At 39.8% G+C, this 21,499-nt stretch overlaps 2 protein-coding genes across 2 annotated transcripts in view; both read left to right on the plus strand.

Moving 5' to 3' along the window:
* The window catches only part of LOC135304222 (uncharacterized), a 123,690-nt gene extending 112,927 nt beyond the window's left edge, over positions 1–10,763 (plus strand). Inside the window, exon 5 of the mRNA XM_064426801.1 lies at positions 10,629–10,763. Coding sequence (XP_064282871.1) covers positions 10,629–10,763 — 135 coding nt within the window. The remainder of the gene's footprint in view (positions 1–10,628) is intronic.
* An 8-nt stretch (positions 10,764–10,771) lies between these two features.
* FAM110B (family with sequence similarity 110 member B) lies at positions 10,772–14,509 on the plus strand. Its single transcript, XM_064387036.1, has one exon. It carries the CDS (start codon positions 10,935–10,937, stop codon positions 12,045–12,047), a length of 1,113 nt encoding a protein of 370 aa, XP_064243106.1. The 5' UTR covers positions 10,772–10,934; the 3' UTR covers positions 12,048–14,509.
* The last annotated feature ends 6,990 nt before the right edge of the window (positions 14,510–21,499 follow it).

The raw sequence follows: 21,499 nt of genomic DNA on the forward strand, positions 1-21,499 counted from the left end.
ATGAAGGGTCATTAAATTAAACAGTAATACAAAGCCCCACTGTCAAATTTGCATATTAAACAAGAGTTTGGATGCTTATTGACAAGTAGCTAGCTGGATGTTCATCTCCAGTTAAATAGGTTGTGAACAGTTTCTGAAGATCTGTGGCACATATTTATAGAGCAAACAAGAAGAAAATATGCTCAGTGTATTCTAACAGCAAACACCTCAACAACCGTAGCCAGTGCTGGTATAGTCTGAGGGGTTACACACACAAGTGTGTGACCATGCACAAGTGTAGCACTTGTGTTGAGTTATACAGCTGTAATCATTAATTGCAACATCATCATAACAATGAAACAATGACCTAAATTGTATTGTATTCCAGTGCCAAAACTGGTATGTTTAACCATCTGCTTGAAGAACTCTGTAATACATAGATACATCTTCAAGACATAATGTTATGCACGCCTTCAGTTTTCTTTCTTGACTTCTAACAACATGCATCTTTAGACATGAATTTGGAGAAAAAGGGAATGAACTGTGCTGTGGTATGGGAAAATGTTCTCTTATCCGGAGAAAAACATAATTTTACCCTTCAAAAGTGAAAGAAATGATTCATGGAGTTGCTCTGAAGGTTGCAGTGCCCTTGAACACTGCTGTAAGTCATGTATGGTGTGTTTTTGCTGGTTTTTTTTCCCCAAATATAATTTTAAAAAGACTCAATTTGCTTTTGCATATAACTTTTATAATGTGTTTATTTAAGAAAAAACGTAGGCAATATTTCATGTGTGTAGACTTGCAATGCTTAGAAATGGTTAACTCGGGGCAATTCATTTGTGGACTTTATTTTTAAATAGCCATGCTGACCTTGCTGCAGTAATATCTCATGTTACAGAAAAGGCTGTTTAATGCAAAGAGTTTTGACAAACAGGACCCCACAGCTAATCAGCTCAAAGTCCGCAGTTGTCAGAATTAGGCCGCTCTATTGCATCCCCCTGGCTGAAAATTATCATTTTTCTAATGGTACTGGTTTTCCCATGCTCATTTTTAATTTTGCCTACTGTATTACCTCTTAAAGGTGGTCTTGCAAGTTTTTAATATCAGTAGCAGATGTTAATTAGCTTTATTTTAATATTTATTTCTAAAGATTAAATGCTTGTGTTTATGTATAGAATTTATTAAAAAAGAATTTTCCATATAACAACCTGTTAAAGTAAGAAAATATTTAAATATAAATAATTAGGTGGCTTTCTGGGTTCTTGTTTTTAAAATCTTGACAAGTATTATAAGAAATATTCTGTATGCTTAGACTGTTTCTTTCAAATATATTTTCACAACATGTAAGGAACTTCAGGAAGGTGCTATTAAGCTTTGTTTTGAAACTTTGAAAATAGGCATTTTCAAAAGATTCGTTTACTATGTACATCTCTAAAGGAAAGGAAATTTTAAGTATGATGTCTTTTTCCATTTATAATAGCTCTTTATGGTTTCTGATTTTTTCACTGTATAAATTGTTGGAATTATTTTTCTTTTTTGGGCTCTATTTGTTTACTTTGGATTTTCATGTATTTGAACATTTCTGGAGTTTTGCAGGATGAGTAACTGCAAGGGAGTGTCTAACTGAAGCTGTTTTCATTGTGGGTTTATGGTTATTTCTCACATAAAATCTGTTCATACCTATGATACTATGTTCCTTTAATGTATTTCTCATTGTAAACAGTTTTAGAGAACTTAAATCAATAACTAAGAGTCTAAACATGACAACTTTATGTTTCAGGGCCTCAGGCCTTTTATGACAGTTGGGTAGATTTTTGCCATTCCCACATGAACAAGCTGGCAGCAGTGTTTATGTACATAAAATCAGAGATTGCTGAGCTCTTTTGAGAAATGAGAGATTGGATCAAATCCCCAGTCCCCAAACTGGGGCAAGTTTCTGACCTCCTGAGGAAGAACCGAGTTGATCTTCCTATTTCAGCTGAAATGTCCTACTTGCTAGAAATTATTTAATTGCACTGGAGCAGGGTTAGTAACCCAATTTCCTTGTCAAGTACCATATGTGGTCTTTTTTTGCTCTTTTCTTTATTTAAAGAAAACTTGTAAGTACTTTTTTTGTTTGTTTGTTTTAAAGTGGAAGCCTTTGAAAGAAAGTGCTGGAAAAGGATGTATCTCTACATACTGAATTACAAATTTGTTAGAGTTGGAAGGCACCTGGAGAGCACCTCATCCAACCCACCTGCTAAGGCAGGGTCACCTGGAGCAGGTGACACAAGAAGGTGTCCTGGTGGGTTTTGAATGTCTCCAGAGGGAGAGACTTCACAACCTCCCTGGGCAGCCTGTTCCAGTGCTCTGCCACCCTCAACGTAGAGAAGTTCTTCCTCTGTTTCTGTTTATGGCCATCGCTCCTTATCCACTGGCACCACTGGAAAGAGTCTAGCACCCTTGACAGCCACATTTGAGACATTTGTATAATACAAAGTATAGCCTGGTACTATGAGTATCTGCCCTGGAAGGCTGCTTCCAGTCTGGACTCCAGATCTAGTGGAAAAAGTGTTTTCTTTGTCATCCTCCTCAGCTCTGACTGTGTTTTGAGGTCTGGCAGGTACCTGCTGGATGAGACAGTGTGGATGAGTAAGGAGAGGAGATCCCTGGTTTTTCTGGAGTTTGGGAATTATCATTAGGTTTAGTTGCTTGTATGTCTTTTAGTAGAAATAAGAACTTCACTTATGCTAGGTGGCATGGGTGCTCAGGGCATGCCCATGGGGCCTCTTGCCTTGAACATGCCTTCTGTCCTACATGCTCATGATCATTCCAGGTTTTTCACAGCTCCCTTCCATAGAAGTGAAGTAGGAGAGATGGGCAGCCATAGAAGTCATATGGGAGATGGGGAAAGTGTCCAGGTTTTGACTTGGTTTGATATTCAGGATGTAGCTGAGGCCTTGCAGGCAGGCAGAAGAGCTCAGAAGTGATTCTCAGTGTATTAGTTGAGGAAGAAAAGTACTGGCAGAGGAGCACATGCTTTGTGGCGAGATCCAAGCTTAAATATCAGCTACCCAAGATATTATGACTACTGCTGTCATTTAAATGGTGCATAGACTGTTTCCCCACAGAATATGCCATTTTAGGTCTGTGTGTTTCAGTGCTCAGCTTGATGTTGTTGTGCAGCAGTAGCTATGAAGGAGATGATCCTACAGAAGTCTTCTGGTCACGGGTCCTTAAGTCTTTGACTGCAAGGCTGTGTTGCTAGGCACACTGCACATTTAATATAAACATACATTTTGAAAATCTATACTTGCACTTTACCCATTTAAATCTGGCTTGATTTGTTGGTATTTCCAGGATAAAAAGTTCTTCGAAGCCAAAGTGGTTTATGTTTTAGGGTGTACTCCATAGGCCTAATCTAGTCTAATCCCATAGCTGCACTGCTATGCCACAGTAGAGTGCTTTAACATTCATACAAGTTTTCAAACATTTAAAGGATTTAGGACTATGTTTAATTTATCCCAGTGTGACAAATTGCTCAGAATTGACATTTTGAAAATACTGCTATCAAGATGTATGTTCTGTAGGTGAGTTAATAACTATAATTTTTTTGGTGAGGGAGGCTGCAGAAGTTACTGATCAGTTTCCCAGCTGCCTGATTGCTGATGAGACTTGTGCTTCTCTTGTTGAGGACCAGGCTTGGTAGTGTTGTTGGGCAGACCACATGGGTGATGGAGCCTGAGAATCCTGCTAGTGAGGTGATGTGTCTGTGGTAATATTACAAGGAGGGTGTTTTGCAGATGTATCTCCACATTTTTGCAGATAGATTTTTATTTCCTTCTTTGCAAGCGCATATGATTTCTACAGAAACTGCCATAAAGATTTTGGTAGCTTAAAATATGTCTCACTCTGAAATTGGGATTGTTAAGAATTACCATGGACTTGAGATAGAACTAAAATGAAAGGTTTTCTATTTAAAACATTTTTGCTGAGCTGCATAATTGAAATTATTTTGTTGTTCTGCCTCCCTCTGTTTTCCCCCACTTTGCAGCAGTGAACTCCCCAATTAACTTTTTTTTTTTCCCCCATACATTGGAAGCACTACCACCAGGAAAAAAAAGTGAAAAAGGTGGTTTACCAGGATGCCAAATCTAAACCTGGCTGTGAAAGACATCTACCAGGAGCAAGAAGATGAGATGCTACCTTTTCCTATCAGTAGAAAAAAGGAAAAATGTAGTGCAGATAGCACTGCTCCTTCCATCAAAGCAGACAAGGAGTTACTGCATTTTGCAGAAGCAGGAGAGAAGTAAAAACCTCCCTTTTTCCAGAGAAGAGGGACCAAACAGGTGGGACTTGGTACAGCAACCAAACCTATATCAGGGTTTGATGAACCTCTGAAATGTAACTGAACACCAGAACCAAGTATCCTGTATTGAAGAAGGGGATTGTGTTGATCTCTAAAAGTGCATAAAAGATCCTAGGAAAACTGTGTAGGCTCAGGAGACCACAAGATGAACTGGGAAATGTGGCCTTGCTGTCAGGAGGAGGATGTAAATTTAAAACATGATGGTGACGGATAGATGTAGAATTAAAAGTATAACAGCAGTTTAGATTTGATACCATTGACACTGGCTGATGAACAAGCAGTAAGGGTGTTTTCTAAAACTTTTTGAAGTGTTTAGAGTATCATTCTCATAAAATGCGCACTGAAATAGAAATATTCACATAAGGCTATAAATCCAGTAAAATATTCCTTATAATTTTTTAGACCCTTCTCTGTTTTGTTTATTTTTTTTTAATGAGCAACTGAAATTATTGCAAAGAACACAGTGCTGTCTAAGCAACATAGGGGTCCAAAGAAAACAAAACTGATTTAAAACACAGCTTTTCTAAACACAGCCTGTAGTATTGCTCCAAATAATAAGACATTTTATTTTGGTTTGTATTGTCTCATTGGAAGAAAGGGGAATTTCATTTCTGGGCTTTCTTCTGCATCTATGCAGCCTGTTGAAAGAAATCAGAGTTTTCATCATTGTGAGGTATGTATAGGGCAGTGTTTAACCCAGAAGCATCAGAGAGTGGATTACTGCTACTGGGTAGGAGATGTAACAGTGATGGATTTCAGAACTAAAAAGAAGCAAAATAGTTTCCAAAGTTTTTTCTTTCAAAGAGGCATCTCTATCCAGCTCCCAGTGAGATCTAGGCATACATCACAGGGTTAGTATGTAAGTACAGCTGCTAGGTTGCTTTCCTGCTTTCCAGATGTTTACACCTCCATGGATTTCCCAGCAGCAATTTCAGCTTAACAGTGTTAGCATTTCTGGTTATGACAACGTCCTGCTTTAAGCCTCATCATTTTCACTGCACATTGAGAAAGAAAGAATGCTCAGTGGTGACACTGTTGTATTTATGGAGAGTTTTGTCTTAAAAGCCTTTGATGTAAGGCAAAGCAGAATTAGCATAAATTTATCAGCCTGTATTATGCTCAGCTATGGAAGCTGTTGCAAACAATGCTAGTTGTAGTTTGGGTTTTTTTGGTTGGAAGTAACACATCAGCAGTGAAAAGTGACTGCCTTTGCCAAAGTTACTACCTTCCCACTTGGTGGAAATTTCTCTTGCCTACATAATTCTGCCACTTTTAGTTTCAGGTCACTGTAGTTCACATTATTCATGACCTTTTGAAGTTTTAAATGTATATTTGAACAGATGCATATTGCTCTTACTGTTCACTGTATCATGTTTTAGGGAAGAACAGAGTAGAAAATAGGCACTTTCATTAGTATTTTGAGTCATGGTAGATCTGAAAGACTATTTAATCTCCTCATGCTTTATCTTGACAGTTAATATTATATGAGACCAAGACTACACAGCATGCACATCTTTATCTAAAATTGGTTTAAAAAATTAAATACTGCTGCCATTCTTGATATGGATGACCTTTTTATCAATTTCAGCCAAGTTTACTTAGGCTTTGCCTGTTTTTTTAAACTTAGTTACATATGTATGTGAGGTTTACAGTGACAATTATCCACAGAATAACTTGTATCAGTTGTAGGCATACATATTAGTGTAACTTAGCACACAGACCTGTAGCAGGTCATTCTCAGTGAAGCTGTCATTTGTAGGCTTTGCAGTGACTGTTAAATAAACAGTATCTTCATAATGGGGTCTGCAGCTCTGAAGTACACCCAGGTGTTAGAGGAACCTGACATTTGTCCTGAACATCTTCTGTGTAGGTTTTGTTTTGTGATCTCTTTGAGTGAGTCCTGTTGCAGCCACTTCTTGATTACTTATACTGGAATTTATGTCATGTTTATGGTTCATCTTGAGGTAGTGGTAGTTATATTTTATCACCTGGAAAAAAAAAATTGACACAGGCCTTTAAATATCAAGGAAGGCAGAGTAAAGGCTGCCAGCCTTTATTATATTTATCCACTGTACATCATCCTCCCTTCTGTGCAATCCCTTCATCTGCTGTCCCAGAGGGATGAATTAGGAGAATGAGCTTCATTGTGACTTTGTCAGGTGAAGCAATGTCCTCACCAAAGTCAAGGACAGAAATTTCACTCATTTCATTTGGACCACATTTTCACATGGCTTTTTTGCTGCTTTTTCTGTAACTTGAACACTGCTAAAATATGTCATGCCTTTCTGTGGATACTTTTAGACAAAGACTGGGTGAAACATGGCCAAATGCGTAGGAGCTACAGGACACCACAGAACCGAGGAGGGAAGTGTGTCATTTGCTGTCAGTTAGCACCATTCAGTCTGTGTTTAGAATGCAGTTTTAGGTATGAGAGGAAAAAATGAGCTCTGTTATTGTACAATACTATTGTGTTCATAATAGTGCTAGAAATAAATACTTGTCACAATGGGGCCTGTTCATAAATTTCTCATACATTTCAAGAAACTGCATATTTAGAATATATGAACCTGGGATTCCAAAGTTTCTGCATAGTTTATCTCTTCCTACTGCTTTGGTTTTAAAGTAAGGAAAGAATATTTTATAGGAGATTTATTTGTAGTTAATGTTAGTCATGTAGCTATTGCTGCTCTAGGCTGTGTTGTGTTCCCCTAAATCATGCAGATAGTGCATTGGTTATTTAAATATGAATATCTGACAAACCTATTACAGACTCAAGAGTGATTAAACTATGATGCCTAGAATGAATTAAGTGCTTTGAATCTCTGCCTCTGCCACAAAGGAATCCTGGGTTGAAGTGTCTGGCTGAAAATGCAGCTTTAAAAACCCAAAACTTTGTGCATTTTTTATTCTATTCAGCAGGTATGCAATATTTGTGGGCTATTAGAGGAGCTCAGTAAGGCCTTTCAGAAAGGTTTTATTAATGTGTAAATGATATTAAATAGAACTATGTTTGACTGCGTGGATAACGTTTTTTGTCTTTGTTTTTCTTGAAATAATTTCTGAAGTCTAGTAGTTTTAGTAAGGAAGAGCAGTAATGGCAATCCAGAGTAAATCCTGAAAAACACAGTTCAGTCCATAAAAGGATTACACCTATATGATTACACTTCTGGATGTTAACAAAGAGAGAGGAACATTTCTTGGGTCCCTAGGTATATTTCACACATTTTCTGGGAGTGGGTGAAGAAAACCTGTTTGCCTTTGAGGGTGTTGCTGTTACTAGAGATGTACCCAACAGGGAATTCAGATGCCTAAGCCATTAGTTTCTTTGGAGTTTAAGCCAAAAAAAAGCCATTTCTATGTCCTGGCTGCTGCGATGATGATTTTCCAACTGGAATTTAAGTCTTCCTGAGACTGCACTCTACTGCTGCTCTCAGCCTGTATCCTTAACAATAAAATTAATAAGTAGCAAGGTTCTGTACTGTCACTGTGGTGCTTCAGGTGCCCATGGACAGAAGAGAGGCTGGTAGGAATAGAACTCATTTTCCCAGTTAGCAGTAGGATCGGGCTGCAGCCATCATCAGCACAGGCAGAAGTTTCATTAGATTTTACATTCATCCACCTTTCTTTCATCACACTTTCTTTTTTAACTGTATCTGGCTAAATCTGTAATTTTTATCTCTCTGAGATGAGAATACTGAATAAGTTTTCTGGTGATATTCAAATGCAGCGCTTCAGTGAAATGGAGCAATTTAAACAATACACAGAAAGTTGGTCCCTTTTCATAGTGTTCCTTAATTTATAGCAGCAGCCCCACAGGTACAAAGCCTCTGTGGCTGGCACGTAACCTCTTGGCTGTTACCCCTCAGGCACCCTGTGCTGGCTCAGGTGGACATTTCTGTCCTGGCTCCTCAGCAGGTCCTTGCTTTTGTTTCTAGACGTGCCTGAAGCACGTTACTAGTTGTAGCATATTTCCATTGACTCCGGGGCACTTGGCTCCATACGTGCTTGCAAACAAGCACACTTGTTCTCTCAGATAAACACGCATGCATGGTGGGATTTATTTTTCTTCTTTGTTTTTCCTTTTAAGTATGGTGTTGAAGCTAATGTGGATGCTCAGCCTACTGGGCAATGCTTGCTGACATTGATGAAGGCTATCCAAAGTGAGGAAGTGGTTAAATGCCGGGAAAAGACTTCCAACAGCAGCCTCAAGCTGGAGGCCTCAGTTCCCGTAGCTCTGATCTGTAGCAGTGTGCAGAGCCACTCACCAGGAGGAGAATGGAGCTGGCAGCTGTCCTCAGGGGCAGGACCATGGTCACCTTTAATGACAGTGGTCAAGCAGGAGAGCTGTCTTGCTTACTCAAGTAGTATTAACTCAGTTGGGTGACAGTGTTAAGTACAAAGAGCTCGGTTGTTTGTGCGGTTTTCTTCCTCTTGACAAACCTCCTGCTCTCACGCAGATTTGATTTCCGCACACAAGTATTAAATATGTGCATCAATGGGGTATTTATTTGGGCACTTAGCCATCCAGCTCTGAGCTGGCAATGTGGAAAGCTTTGCTTTGTGTGTACGGAAGAGAAACGTGTGTGCAGATGCAAGTTGGAATTGCCTTCTGCACATTTGGAAGTTTCATACTTAATTTTAAAACAGTACCAATAAATATGTTGATTCAAATGAGGAAAGCTTTTTCTCTTTCAGGGGGACTTAGTTTAAATTCAGGAAGTCAAACTGCTGAGGAGTTAACACTAGGATTTATGAAACAGCATTGGAAGAGAAGCTTAATTAACATTTCACTACCCTTTCAATTGCACTGAATTTGTGTCTGGTTTATCACCCACCTAAATACGTTAGTTTGTATTTGAAGAATGCTTGTGACAGTGAGCCTTCAGGAGAAAGCTCAGCTTTTTCCTGTAATCTCATTATAGCATTTGTATATTTTATTTACTTGCTTTGACCTTGGATAATATGTAGAAAGTATTTAATGTATATAGATCACATGTTTCTGGTCATCAGTGATTGAGGTTGTTTTGTTTTTACTGTTAATGTAACTTCAGCTGGAATTTCAAGTTGAGTATTGATAGATGAGAACACATAGAATGACAGCAACATGAAAGCAAATCATCCCAGGGAAGGATGCTGCTCTGTGTTCTTTAGGATAGAGTGAAGAAGCAGTAGCTGCTTTTCTTTCTGTCCCTGAAGATCACAGTGATAATAGAAATGGGATATTAAAGAGGGCAGCATAGATTAATGGGGCAGTAATAAAACAAATGAGACCCATTAGCGAAATCACTGCTTGAAAAGTAGATTCCATGGTAAGTGCCCTTCAGAGCCTCGTTTAGGAAAAATTGTTTCAGCACTTGTAATATCATCCATAGTGTTGGATTTTAGACTGTTGTGACAATCTCAGTGATAAAACCTTAAAATAATTTCAAGGAAGATAATTTTTATTTGTACTTACTGCTTGATGGAAAACCTGAGTTATTTTATCTACATGTTGAAGACAAGTTCTTCTTTTTCAAACCCAGTCACAATGGTTTTTCCTGTTCCCAAAATCTTACATAAAAAACCAGACTTTTTTGTTGTTCTGTTAAGCCTGTAAGGTGATCATGAGAGCTTGGAAGGCCTTCTTTTATTGCTGGAGCACCAGTGCTATGGATACTAATGTTCAAACAGACTAGGAATTGGAATTGGTGGATTTAGTGACATCTCCTGGTTTTCTTTGTTGATTCTATATTTGATTAGCAATGAAAGATGTGCGTTGCACTTAAAACACTACATGTCTCTGTTTACTCTGTGCTTTTTAGACCAGATTGTTTTCTGGACAATTTAATGAGCAAGGAAAATACACTTGATTGCTGAGATTTACACAGTATGTTGCCTGTACGGAGAAAAATCTTTGGGGGTTAGAGATAAAACATGTTCACAAATATACTTAACTAAGCCAAATATACTAATAGGAAGTGCTTTTTTACTGGGAGATGTGTGGCTTCAAGTCTCTGAATTGTTTCATTCGCTTCCCTTTCTCCCTCTAGAAATGCATGGCTGTATTGTGATGAGGCTTAATTTTTTTAGAAATTTTTTTTCCCCAATGTAATTTTGTAAAATCCAAGCTCAGAGCGTAAATATCAAACGATACACGACTTGTGAGACGCAGAGGGGTGCTGGGCAGGAGCGGGGCAGTGGCACCGTGAGCGGCAGCCTCCCGGGCGGGCGGCGGTGGAGAGGAGGGCCGGGAGGCGGCTGTTGCTATCGCTCTGATGTCAGGCGCTCCCGCTAACGTGTGGTTGGTTATTCTGCCTTTCAGATCGCTGCCGCTCGCTCGTGGAGCGCAGAGGGGACGGCGAGACTCCCACATCTTTCAGCGAGAAGAAAGGAGCCAGCGGAGCAGACTAATAGGGACTTGTGTCGGGTGCCCTTGCCCTACAAAGGCTGCCTTTAAAAGAGAAACGCAGTGCTATTTAATGAGCTGTGAGATGAGGCACTGCTGCTAACGCTCAGATCCCAGGATTCATCGGCTATTCATTGTGCTTAATGTACATGTTTCTGCACCGTGCATTTAGGAGATCCCAGAGAAGAATCCAAAACGGCTGCGGGGGAAAGACCACCAAACATGCCTACAGAAACATTACCGACAGGTAGCATGGTGAAGCCGGTCAGCCCTGCCGTGACTTTCACATCTGCCGTTCCTCTCCGCATCCTGAACAAAGGACCTGACTATTTTCGCAGGCAGGCGGAGCCTAATCCAAAAAGACTGAGTGCAGTGGAGAGGCTCGAAGCCGACAAGGCGAAATATGTCAAGAGCCAGGAGGTCATCAATGCCAAGCAGGAGCCTGTGAAGCCGGCGGTGCTGGCGAAGCCGCCGGTCTGTCCTGCAGCCAAGCGAGCGCTGGGGAGCCCCACCTTGAAAGTCTTCAGCAACAATGCAAAGACTGAGAGTGGAGTCCAGAGAGAAAATCTAAAACTTGAGATTTTGAAGAACATCATCAACAGCTCTGAAGGCTCCAGCTCAGGTTCAGGGCATAAGCACGGTCCCCGAAACTGGCCACCCCACAGGGCCGATTCGACAGAGCTGAACCGACACTCGTTTGCCGAATCCTTGAAGGTTTACCCCACGCAGGGCCGGAGCAGCCCACAGGAGAGCAGCTCCAATGTCAGCAGAAGGCTCCTAGATCAGTCAGCAGAGACTTTCTTGCATGTCTCTCACAGCTCTTCAGACATTAGGAAAGTAAATAGCGCAAAGCCCTTAAAAGCAATACCCTGCAGTAGTTCAGCCCCACCTCTGCCTCCAAAGCCCAAAATCGCTGCCATTGCCACCCTGAAATCCCCAGAGATTGAGGCAGTCGAGTCTGGATGCGGAGTTAGTAGAAGACCCTCCCTACAGCGATCAAAATCAGACTTAAGCGACAGGTACTTTCGTGTTGATGCAGATGTTGAACGATTCTTTAACTACTGCGGACTGGATCCTGAAGAGCTTGAAAACCTTGGGATGGAAAACTTTGCAAGGGCTAACTCTGATATTATATCCCTCAACTTTCGCAGTGCAAGTATGATTAGCTCAGACTGTGAACAGTCTCAGGACAGCAACAGTGACCTTAGAAATGATGACAGTGCCAATGACCGTGTGCCATACGGCATTTCTGCCATTGAAAGGAATGCCAGAATCATCAAGTGGTTATATAGCATCAAGCAAGCTAGAGAGTCACAGAAAGTGTCCCATGTGTGAGAGAGAAATCCACCGTAGAAAAAAGCAAGGACTGTATCTTTGTCTGTGAATATTCAGTTTGTGAAGGGTTGTGAAGTCTACTTGAAGTCTTGTACCCTTCTCAAATCTCTTTGTGTTGCTTGTTGTGCAATGTTTCCAAGTTGCATGCCTGTCAACATGTGAGCTGACCTGGCTTCCACTTGAACAGTAACTAACTACAAAGCCTGGCTGAGCATACACATTATCTGCCAAAAGTTTAAGACAAGAATCTGATTAGGGCTTCAGTATAATCAAAGTGTTTACATGGAAAGGTTATATGACTTCTTTGGTATTTATGTGGTTCCTTGTGGATTTTATATATGTCACTTTTTGTCTTAATACAGATATTGTCAACTGACGTTACTCGTTTCCAAGTTGAAACAGAATCCCTTTGTGGGGAAGAAAAGTGGAATTGGCCGAAATATGATGTTTAGGCATACAACGATAGGCAAAACAGCCTTATCACTTGTAGAAAGTGCATTATTGGCACATGAAAGCTATTTCTAAAAGGCAAAGAATGCTATGTTCTTAAATTATGTATCATTGTTAAACTATATATCCCTACTTGTAGTAAGGCACTGTTCAGTAAAAGTTTATTTTTCCTAGGTAAGCTCCCTCTGTTTTACAGCAGAAGTAGTCTAGTGAATCTGCTTGACCTCTCATAAACTAAATGAGTCTTGCATTTGGGTTGGTGTAAGCATTTTAATGGTTTTGTATTATACCAGTTGGAAAAGCTTAAAGAAGGTTGGAGTCAACAGATGAAAATGGCGCAGGTGCAGGATTTTGTGGGTTTGATTTTTACTCAAAGATTCCTGGTCTTAAACTTTTGACAGGAATAATTAGATCCTATAGCTGATATTGAATGCCTTTATTAGTCAAAACACATCATGACTACAAACTCCATGCTGTCTTAATTTTTTTTTGTAGACCTATTTGAAGAATTAATGAACAAAAATGGAAACACACAGCCATATCAATATAACGCCTCCTATTCAGAAGTAAATACACTCAGTAGCTAAACTATATCTGAAAAAATGTGATTATGTTGTCTTGCATATGTTATATCTAAGGCTGTGAAAGTTTGTTCCAGCTCTAGGAAAGTGTAGAAACATGACAGTATGTAGCTTTTCTTTTCTTTTTTTTTTTCCTCAAGATGGTTAGTGCTGCGAATCAACCTGTTACAAATCTTTCAACAATCTGTCTTCCCAGTGGTTTAATTACCTGTCATTTCAACTGACAGTGGTGGTGTGGCTGTGGAGAAGTTGAAAGTACAGTGGTCTGCTTCATTATTATTGTATTCATGCTTTGAAGTAAATTGCAGCACTACCTTATACTACATCAGCTAATAGGAAACTTTTTTATTGTGTAAATGCTGTAAGACTTTGTATATACTTCAGTTGTTACAAAATCTTTAAAAGGAAGAGTGTTATGCTAATAAATAGCTCCTGGTGCAGGTATGGTAGGGTTTTTTCGTTCTTATTTTCACCCCTCCCATTCTTAAAACTGTATCAGGAACTCAATTGCAGTGTGTTTTAGTGCTGTAGAAGGTCTTGGTTAAATAATAGTTCCAGTAAAAGGTTTCTTTTACTAAAGTGCTTTTCAGAATATAATTTTTTATAAAATAACTATAGCAGCATGATCTGTCTGAAGAACTAGAAGAGATTTTCAAGACTCCTAAAATAGCTTGCTTCTTCCTTACCTAGCAATGTTACTGTTCCCGTTTATAGCATCTGTTCGTAATGAATCACCGCAGTCTTCTGAATTATTCTTCAGTAGTGCATATTTATATATTTGAATATTAAAGATGTTTTACAAAGTCGGGTTCTCTCTTTTCTCTGAGAAGCCTGTAGCCCAACTTATAACAGATAGCTACAGTTAATGCAGGCAAGACTGGAAGCGGAGCCATGCGATCATTTGTTTCCTATGGAATTATCCTACATCCAGTTTTATATAATTGTTCTCTAAATGTTTGTTTATGGAGGGAGGGAAGCACACATTCAGTTTCAGCACACATTCAGCTTCAGGAGGCTACTTTGTGATTTTTACAGTTGACTTCACAACCTAAGACGTACAACATTCCTAGCTCAGACAGAAAAAAACAAAAAAAAAAAAGAGGAGCTCTGTATTTCAGCTACAGGCCCATTTGTGACATTTTAAGCTCCATGGGTTTCAGTTGGCATTGACATCACACTGGTTTTTCAAGCATATTTTTCCAATAGTAAGTTCTACTCAGTTCAGTGACTGTTTTGCCAAGGAAAATAATGCTTGAGGGATTAAAGCCAAGTGTAATGCAGCTGTACAGCAATGAAATAAAGAAGTTAAAACTGAAATAAAAAATGCACCCACATTGTTCTCTCTCAAGTGTTTTAAAAATGATGATAAACATGCTATCTCAAGTGTTGTCAGCCAAAAACAGTAATAAAGAAGCTTTTATAACTAGAAAATGGATTAGAGCATATGCTAGTATTCTGAATTTGTTTCCCAAGGTTTGTTATGGAAGCCATAAGCTCTTGAGAAATCAAATTCATTGCCTTTTAATCACAATAGGGGTTGCAAGCTATCTGTAAGAGGGGGCTTTCCTCACCCAAAATCTTAGGCAGCACCTTTGGAACAGCACAGATGCTGATGTGCTTTCGCTGTCCCTGCTTCCTACCATGTGCACATGGGTAAGATTTTACAGGGCCTAGAACTTCACAGTCAGCTGGACTTGCAACTGTGGTGAGATTGCAGTAATAGAAATCAAGGGATTGCAGAATGTTCACAAGGCTTTGAACAAGCAGGTAACAATTGCCTTTATTTGTTGCTTTATTGCCATTTAGGCAGATATTATTTAATTATTAGTCACCCCAGGACCAATGGTCTTGTTTTTACCTGTACACTTGCATAAAATCCAAATCGTTGGTGTCTGATTGGTTTTGTATTCAAATGGGAATAACCATTCTATACAATATAATATTATATATTACATGCCTTTGCAGACAGGTAATCCTGTCATGTCAAGAGTGCATTACTTGTCTCTGGCTTAGATTCCTCAGTGCTGAATGCTGAATTCACAAAGAGTTGTAACCAGCTGAAATGCTTCACCAGGGATCTGTTCTGGTCATGTTCCTGCTGTGTCCAGCAGGCATTTACCCTGGTACAAAGTGCACAGCAGGCGTTCACAGCTAAACAACAGAACTTGTTGCAGCTCTGGAGGAAAATGCAAGCCTGTCCTGTGATAGCCTGTACTGACAGCACTGGGCACAGCAGTGAAGAAAAATGCAGTGTGTCTTCAGTGATTGGGGTGAACTCATACATACACACATACAGACAGACAAAAGAAACCACCACAGAGGTTTATGGTGGTTCTGTTACTTTGACTTGCCAGAGAGGGAAGGGAAGAGGAAAAACAGTGTGACCAATTACACTTTGAAAGCTACCTACAGCTTTGCACAGAGGTAAACCATTTATCTGAGTCAAAGAGGTGGGCATCAATGTAAAACTGGTCTTTAGATCACTTCATATTATATAGTAACAATGTCATGAAAGATCAGAGATAAAACATCTGTGCCACAAATTTACATTCAACAAATACAAGTACAGAAATTGTCTTGTTTTTTATGAATACTGTTTCTGCAAAGGAGAGCTCTGTGCTGTGAGTGTATGCACCATCTAAGTGACCGAGGGCTTTTGAAGGGGAAACACAGAATGATGATGCTTTTGGCAGTAATTCAAAAATCAAAAGGCATGCTCAGGCAACAGAGCCAATCAGTAGTGCTGACTTATCTCTTTTTACAGCACTTTATCCATCCGTGGAGGCCATACGCACTTGATTCTAGTCATTGAATGAAAAACAAAGTGCTTAATGGAGCTCTGCAGTACAGAGCTGAATAATTGCAGTCTGCAGGAGAACGGAAAGGGAACTAAACCTTAAAAACAGTCTTCCTGATACCTATTGATTATGGGGTGATAATGTTTAGTACATTATATTCAGAGCTCATTTGTTTATAGGAAACCTTTTATTGAGCAAAGTAGTCTTAACAAATCTGTGAGGTTTCATTTTTCCAAGGCCATAACACTCTTGTTCATTGTGATTAATGCTGCTAGACCACTAACTGAACACATTAAGCTTAGAATATAAGAGCATCTGGAGTTTTGTTCCCATGAACAGTAAGGGATCCATTGCCTATTTTAATATAAATGTGGATATAAATGTGCTATACAGGAGAATAAATTGGTCAAGGTGTTTTGTCCTGAATTATAAGATAGCTCTATATTAAAATCCTTGTTACCAAGGCTTCAATATTCACTGATATTCTGAATTCATTTGACATTCCTTGCTGTCAGCGGAAAGACTGCAATAACCTGCCCTTTGAAATATGTCATCCATAGCTTAATGGGAAAGGCCATTAAAATTGTCTGTTCAGTGTAAGGAGTTTTATCTCCTGATGATGGCATCTATTAAGTGAACCTCTAAATAAGCATATTTCAGTCAGAAGTATTAACCCATAAATGCATTTTATTTTTCTCCCCGAAAGCCCAAATCATGATCAATAGCTGAGTCCTACCATTTGTTACAGTTACTACATTATTGCTCAATACTCAGTTGATACCCATTGGGCTGCAGTGCAATCTAAAGTGGAGACACCTACACTACACCATCTGTCTTGCCCTGGTAGGTATGAACAGCCTTCAAACATATTCTACATTTGATTACTTAGGAACTTGGTTGTGGCTGCCCATCAAAACTGATTAATAATAACCAGTGACTTTAAAAAAAATCACGAAAAACAATCATTTATAGATTAGATCAAAAAAGTAGTCTCTTGAATGTCATTCTTCTAAATTTAAAGTCATTTTCATAATGATCTTATGACAAGAGTAAGAGAGTGTTAGTATCTGTGCTATTACTGTTTCTTGCTTTTGGCACAGCAAGTCGTCTCCACCTTCTTGGTATCTTGCCCTTTCTGAGTTTTCTCAGCTTTCTTCTTGTTTTCTGTGTCTTCCCTTGTGGTGTCTGACTTTTACATCATCTCTTCTTTGAAACTTACGACCAAGGTCATCATATTCTCCTCGCTTAACCTCCTTTCAAAGCAACTTTCCCGCAACTTGTTCTGTCTTTTATAACCACTGTATTTATGACAGCCTGTTCCCAAGAGAGTAACTCTGTGGCCACAGTTGAGCTGCCATGTCCTGAAAAGATAGCAATCTTTTTTAATAGATTCTTTTTAATTTTCTGGGGTGTTATTTGCAGGCAAGATGAAACAGTGAGAAGTGCCTCTTCAGGCAGATGCAGGGATTGAAAACACTCATGAAGAGCAGGATGTCAAACGTATCTCACAAGTATCGACTTCTTGGTCCAAATTTTTTTTCTCTGTCATATCTCACTCCATGCATAGTCCTGCTATCTCTTTGACTCCAAATAAACTGCTGGCTTGAGGACAGCAGTGTGCAAAGGTGGTACAGTTTCCAGTGAGCAGAATGCTATGGGCCCACTGTCCAAGAAATATTTATTGTTTTGCCTTCTGCTGTTTGGTAACAGGGTACCTGTGTGTCTTGCACCTTTGGCATCCAGACCACTTGTGCTGCATGTGGAGTTCCCAGGCAGCTGGTCAGAGAGCACTGCCTAAAAGGACTTGTAAAACCAAAGGGCAATGGAAGATCCATGAGGAACAAAGTCTCTCCTCACCCTGACTATTATGGAAAACTTTCAGCTGTGGTAAGAGAAGGTGAAGTCCCCAAACTGCCATCTCACGCAGCCCTGGGGCTAAAGGTCTGAGACTTCAATCCTGTGTATGAGAGAAGGGTACCTGAGTGTCTGGGAGACAGGATAAATCAGTGTGTGGAAGCAGAAGGCACTTGCTGAAGCATGCTACTGTTTCACTAAATGCCTGTTATTCGTGTCTTAAAACATGAAGACGAAAAAGGAACATGGTTGAAATTTGGAGAACAGCTGTGTATGCAAATGCTTTCAGACGAGATGCGGAGGTGGGCAGATAGTTTTGCTTTTTAAGAAAGGAAGCTTTTAAAAGATCTTTTAATAAATGACCTGCTTTTCAAGTATATTAATTTTTTATGAAGTCTGTCTTGCCATTCTGAACTGCAAAAGCTTTGCTACTCTCAGCACACAGCATTTAGAAATGTACCAACAGTGATTTGGAGTGACTAAAATAACAGGGTGCTTAGCTGAATGTGAACCTCATTTTACTAAAATTTTGGATGGTGGGGGTTTTCTTCTTAATTTTAAAATTCTTGTAGGGGCAATAGAAAAGTAACACAGTCTTATTTATTAACCTCCTGCAAATAAGGCTGTGAAGTACAGATTAATGTGTCTGCATGAAAATTACAGTATTAGGTTTTGGCAGAGACTTGATTTTCATCATTGTTTTGCACACCTCGCAGCGTATCAGCTTACACAAAACTGGCACAAAACTCAATCATCCCATCTGAAAACTTATGGGTTTGTGTCCACCTGGTGTATTTTCTCCAAGACAGACACTGAGGTGCTGGAACATTTCTAGAGAAGGGCAATGGAGCTGGTGAAGGGTCTGGAGCACAAGTCTCGTGAGGAGCAGCTGAGGGAGCTGGGTCTGTTTAGCCTGGAGAAAAGGAGGCTTGGGGGGAGACCTTATTGCTCTCTAGGACTGCCTGGAAGGAGGTTGTAGCCAGGTGGGAGTCACTAACTTTTCCTAAATAACAAGTGACAGGATAAGGGGAAATAAGGGGAAAAGGCCTTGTATGGTAGAGTCACCACCCCTGGAGGTATCTAAAAGATGTGAACATGTGGCACTCAGGGGCTTGGTTTTTTGTTCTTGTGTGCTGAGTTAATGGTTGCACTGGGTGATCCTAAAGGTCTTTTCCAACATAATAGATTCTGTGATTGTTTTGTGTTTAATGCCTCTGAACAAAGAGCTGTCAAAATTCTTTCAATTTCACCTGGTTTTGTTTCTAGCATGTTCATCCTCCTCCTCTCCTACAGATGGAGTGAAAATAGGAGCTTTTTATCAGTATATGTATTCTCTGGTATTGAATTCAGGAGGTAGAGAACAGGTATTGAGCCAAAGCATAAAACAAATTTTTTTGTTGGTTTTGTTTTTTTGTAATGAAATTACAGGTTTGGTGGTTTTTTTTTTTCCTCCAAGATGCTGTACAGTCAAACAGCCAAGGAAGCTAATAAAGTGTGTGTGTGTGTTTGCACTTATAAAGTGCAAAAACATATCACAGGGCCAGCAGCAATAGGACAAGGTATAATGGTTTTAAGCTGAAAGAAGGTAGAGTCAGACTAGATATTTGGAGGAAATTTTTTGCTGTATGTGCTAAAATATTGGAAAGGGTTGCCCAGAGAGGCAGTGGATGCCCCGTACATAGAGACAGATTGGACTAGGCTGTGAGCAGCCTGGTCTAGCTGAAGATGTCCCTGCTCATTGCAGGGGGATTGGACGAGATGGCCTCTGAAGGTCTCTTGTAACCCAAGTCATTCCATGATTCTGGGTTTTCCCCACAGGAAACCTTAAAATTTGTTTGGCATAAGGAAACCTTGAAACATCTCTGGACACTTTATCTGGGAAGACCATGGAAAAATGAATACCCAAATTTTAGCCCCATTGAAGTCAGTGGGAACTTTACTGATCTTTAGTGGGGCAGACAGCATTTCACCCACTGTGAGAACTTAATATTTTGGCCTACATGGGGATGGGGTTTCTTTCTCTCTGTTGTGAATATCATACACTATTTTTCTATCACTTTCTCTCCATTATTCTGTCATCTCAAAAAGTACAAGGGGGAAATCCCTCCAGACACTGCAGGTGGGAGGAGCATGGAGGAGCCATGGGAGGAGCAAAACCTTGCAGAGACGAGGCAAATAAAAGGTTTGGTGAAGCACAAAGGTTTGGTGAAGCACAGTACTGGTGTGAGGAGAAGGTCAGGACCTACCCGTCCAGCACAGGGTGTGTCTCTACACATAAGTAGCACATATTTGTTTTCTGAATTTTTACTGAACAGCTAATGAGCAGATTATGGGAAACCTACAAACTAATAAGCCATCATGAATATTCATATCAAGCCTCAGGGGTGCCCCTGCTGCTCATCTCTAACCACCAAAGAGGTCTTACAGGATCAGTGTATGACCACTGCTATTTGAAAACAAATTTGCTCTACTCCAAACCACATTTATGTAGTCAGCTGTGATGTCAAAAACCTTTATGGGCCATTATTTATTTGAGAGATAATTTATTAATTTTATGGGATGAACCCTGTTCCTTGGAGGTCACCACGGAAAAGCATTTACTTTTGTCATTATCCTATTTCCAGCTCTGCTACACAACAGCAAGCGAGAAGAACTCTGTTCTGGCTATTCTCCCACCATGTGCAGGACATCCATGTGCTGTCATCGCTCAGAGACATGGATGGTGTGATACCCAAAAGCAGCTGTGGTGTGAAATTGAAGATTTTTCTCATGGGCTCATTCCCACACCAGTTCCACACAGACCTGATGCTTAGGGTCATGTGTTCAGGGGGTGCTGAGTGAGCAGATGTGTAATGCCATGAAATTGTGCAATGTGTTGAAAACTTATGGAAAGGGGTTTCCTGACCATGTTTTGCTGAGTAAAAAATGGCATTTCCCATGGTTGAAATCTTAGCAGAGCACTCATTCAGTAGATACTGGGCAAAAGTCAGTGGTCTGATGGGCTTACTGAAGGGCAGAGCTCATGTGACTTCAGGAGTGATGAAGTCCTGCAGCTGCATCAACCCCTTCTGTGATGCAGCACAACATGCTTTGTATGGGGAAGAGAGAGCACTGGAAGGAAGGATTAGCTCTACAAAGCCATGCCACCAGCCAGGCTTAGCCAATTAATTATGTTTTAAAAAAAGTATTTTAAAGAATAATTTATAAGCTCACATTAACATGCCGTAAATCTAATCCATTTTCTAAATGTATTTGTGAATAGTGGTGCTTTTTTGGTTTTTTATATTAAGTTAAAGGAGTAGTTCAATATGAACCCCTGGCAGTTATTGACACACAGGACCTTTTTTTTACTGGGCCAGATGAGAGCAGGTCATGTAGATAATAATGTGGGGTGTTAGTAAGTGATGAATAGATAAGTTATGAAGATTAACCACTTCAGAAAAATGTTAAAAATAAAACATAGAGACTATTTTCCTGACTGATGCTGACTATTGCATGTGTCTTTCCCAACAGCTACAAGTTATAAGGCTCCAAAAATGTAGATTGTCTTGCTGTCTTTAAAACCATTAAATGAGAAAGTAGGAAAGAGAGCATGAATTTTTAGAGCAACCTTGATGTTAGTGTATGCTGATCATGTTGTGTCTGGTATGGGGGGACAGCAAGGGAAGAGATGGCTGCTTTAGCACATGGACTGCAGGAGAGTAGAAGGGAGAATAGAAATGTGACCTGAAAATAATATTAACTGTGACAGTCTGACCATAAGATCTTC

Source organism: Passer domesticus, chromosome 1 (assembly GCF_036417665.1).
Source record: "Passer domesticus isolate bPasDom1 chromosome 1, bPasDom1.hap1, whole genome shotgun sequence".
Taxonomy (NCBI): Eukaryota; Metazoa; Chordata; class Aves; order Passeriformes; family Passeridae; genus Passer; species Passer domesticus.

Excerpts from the sequence above, each read along its gene's own strand:
- FAM110B (XM_064387036.1), top strand. The coding sequence starts at position 10,935 with ATGCCTACAGAAACATTACCGACAGGTAGCATGGTGAAGCCGGTCAGC.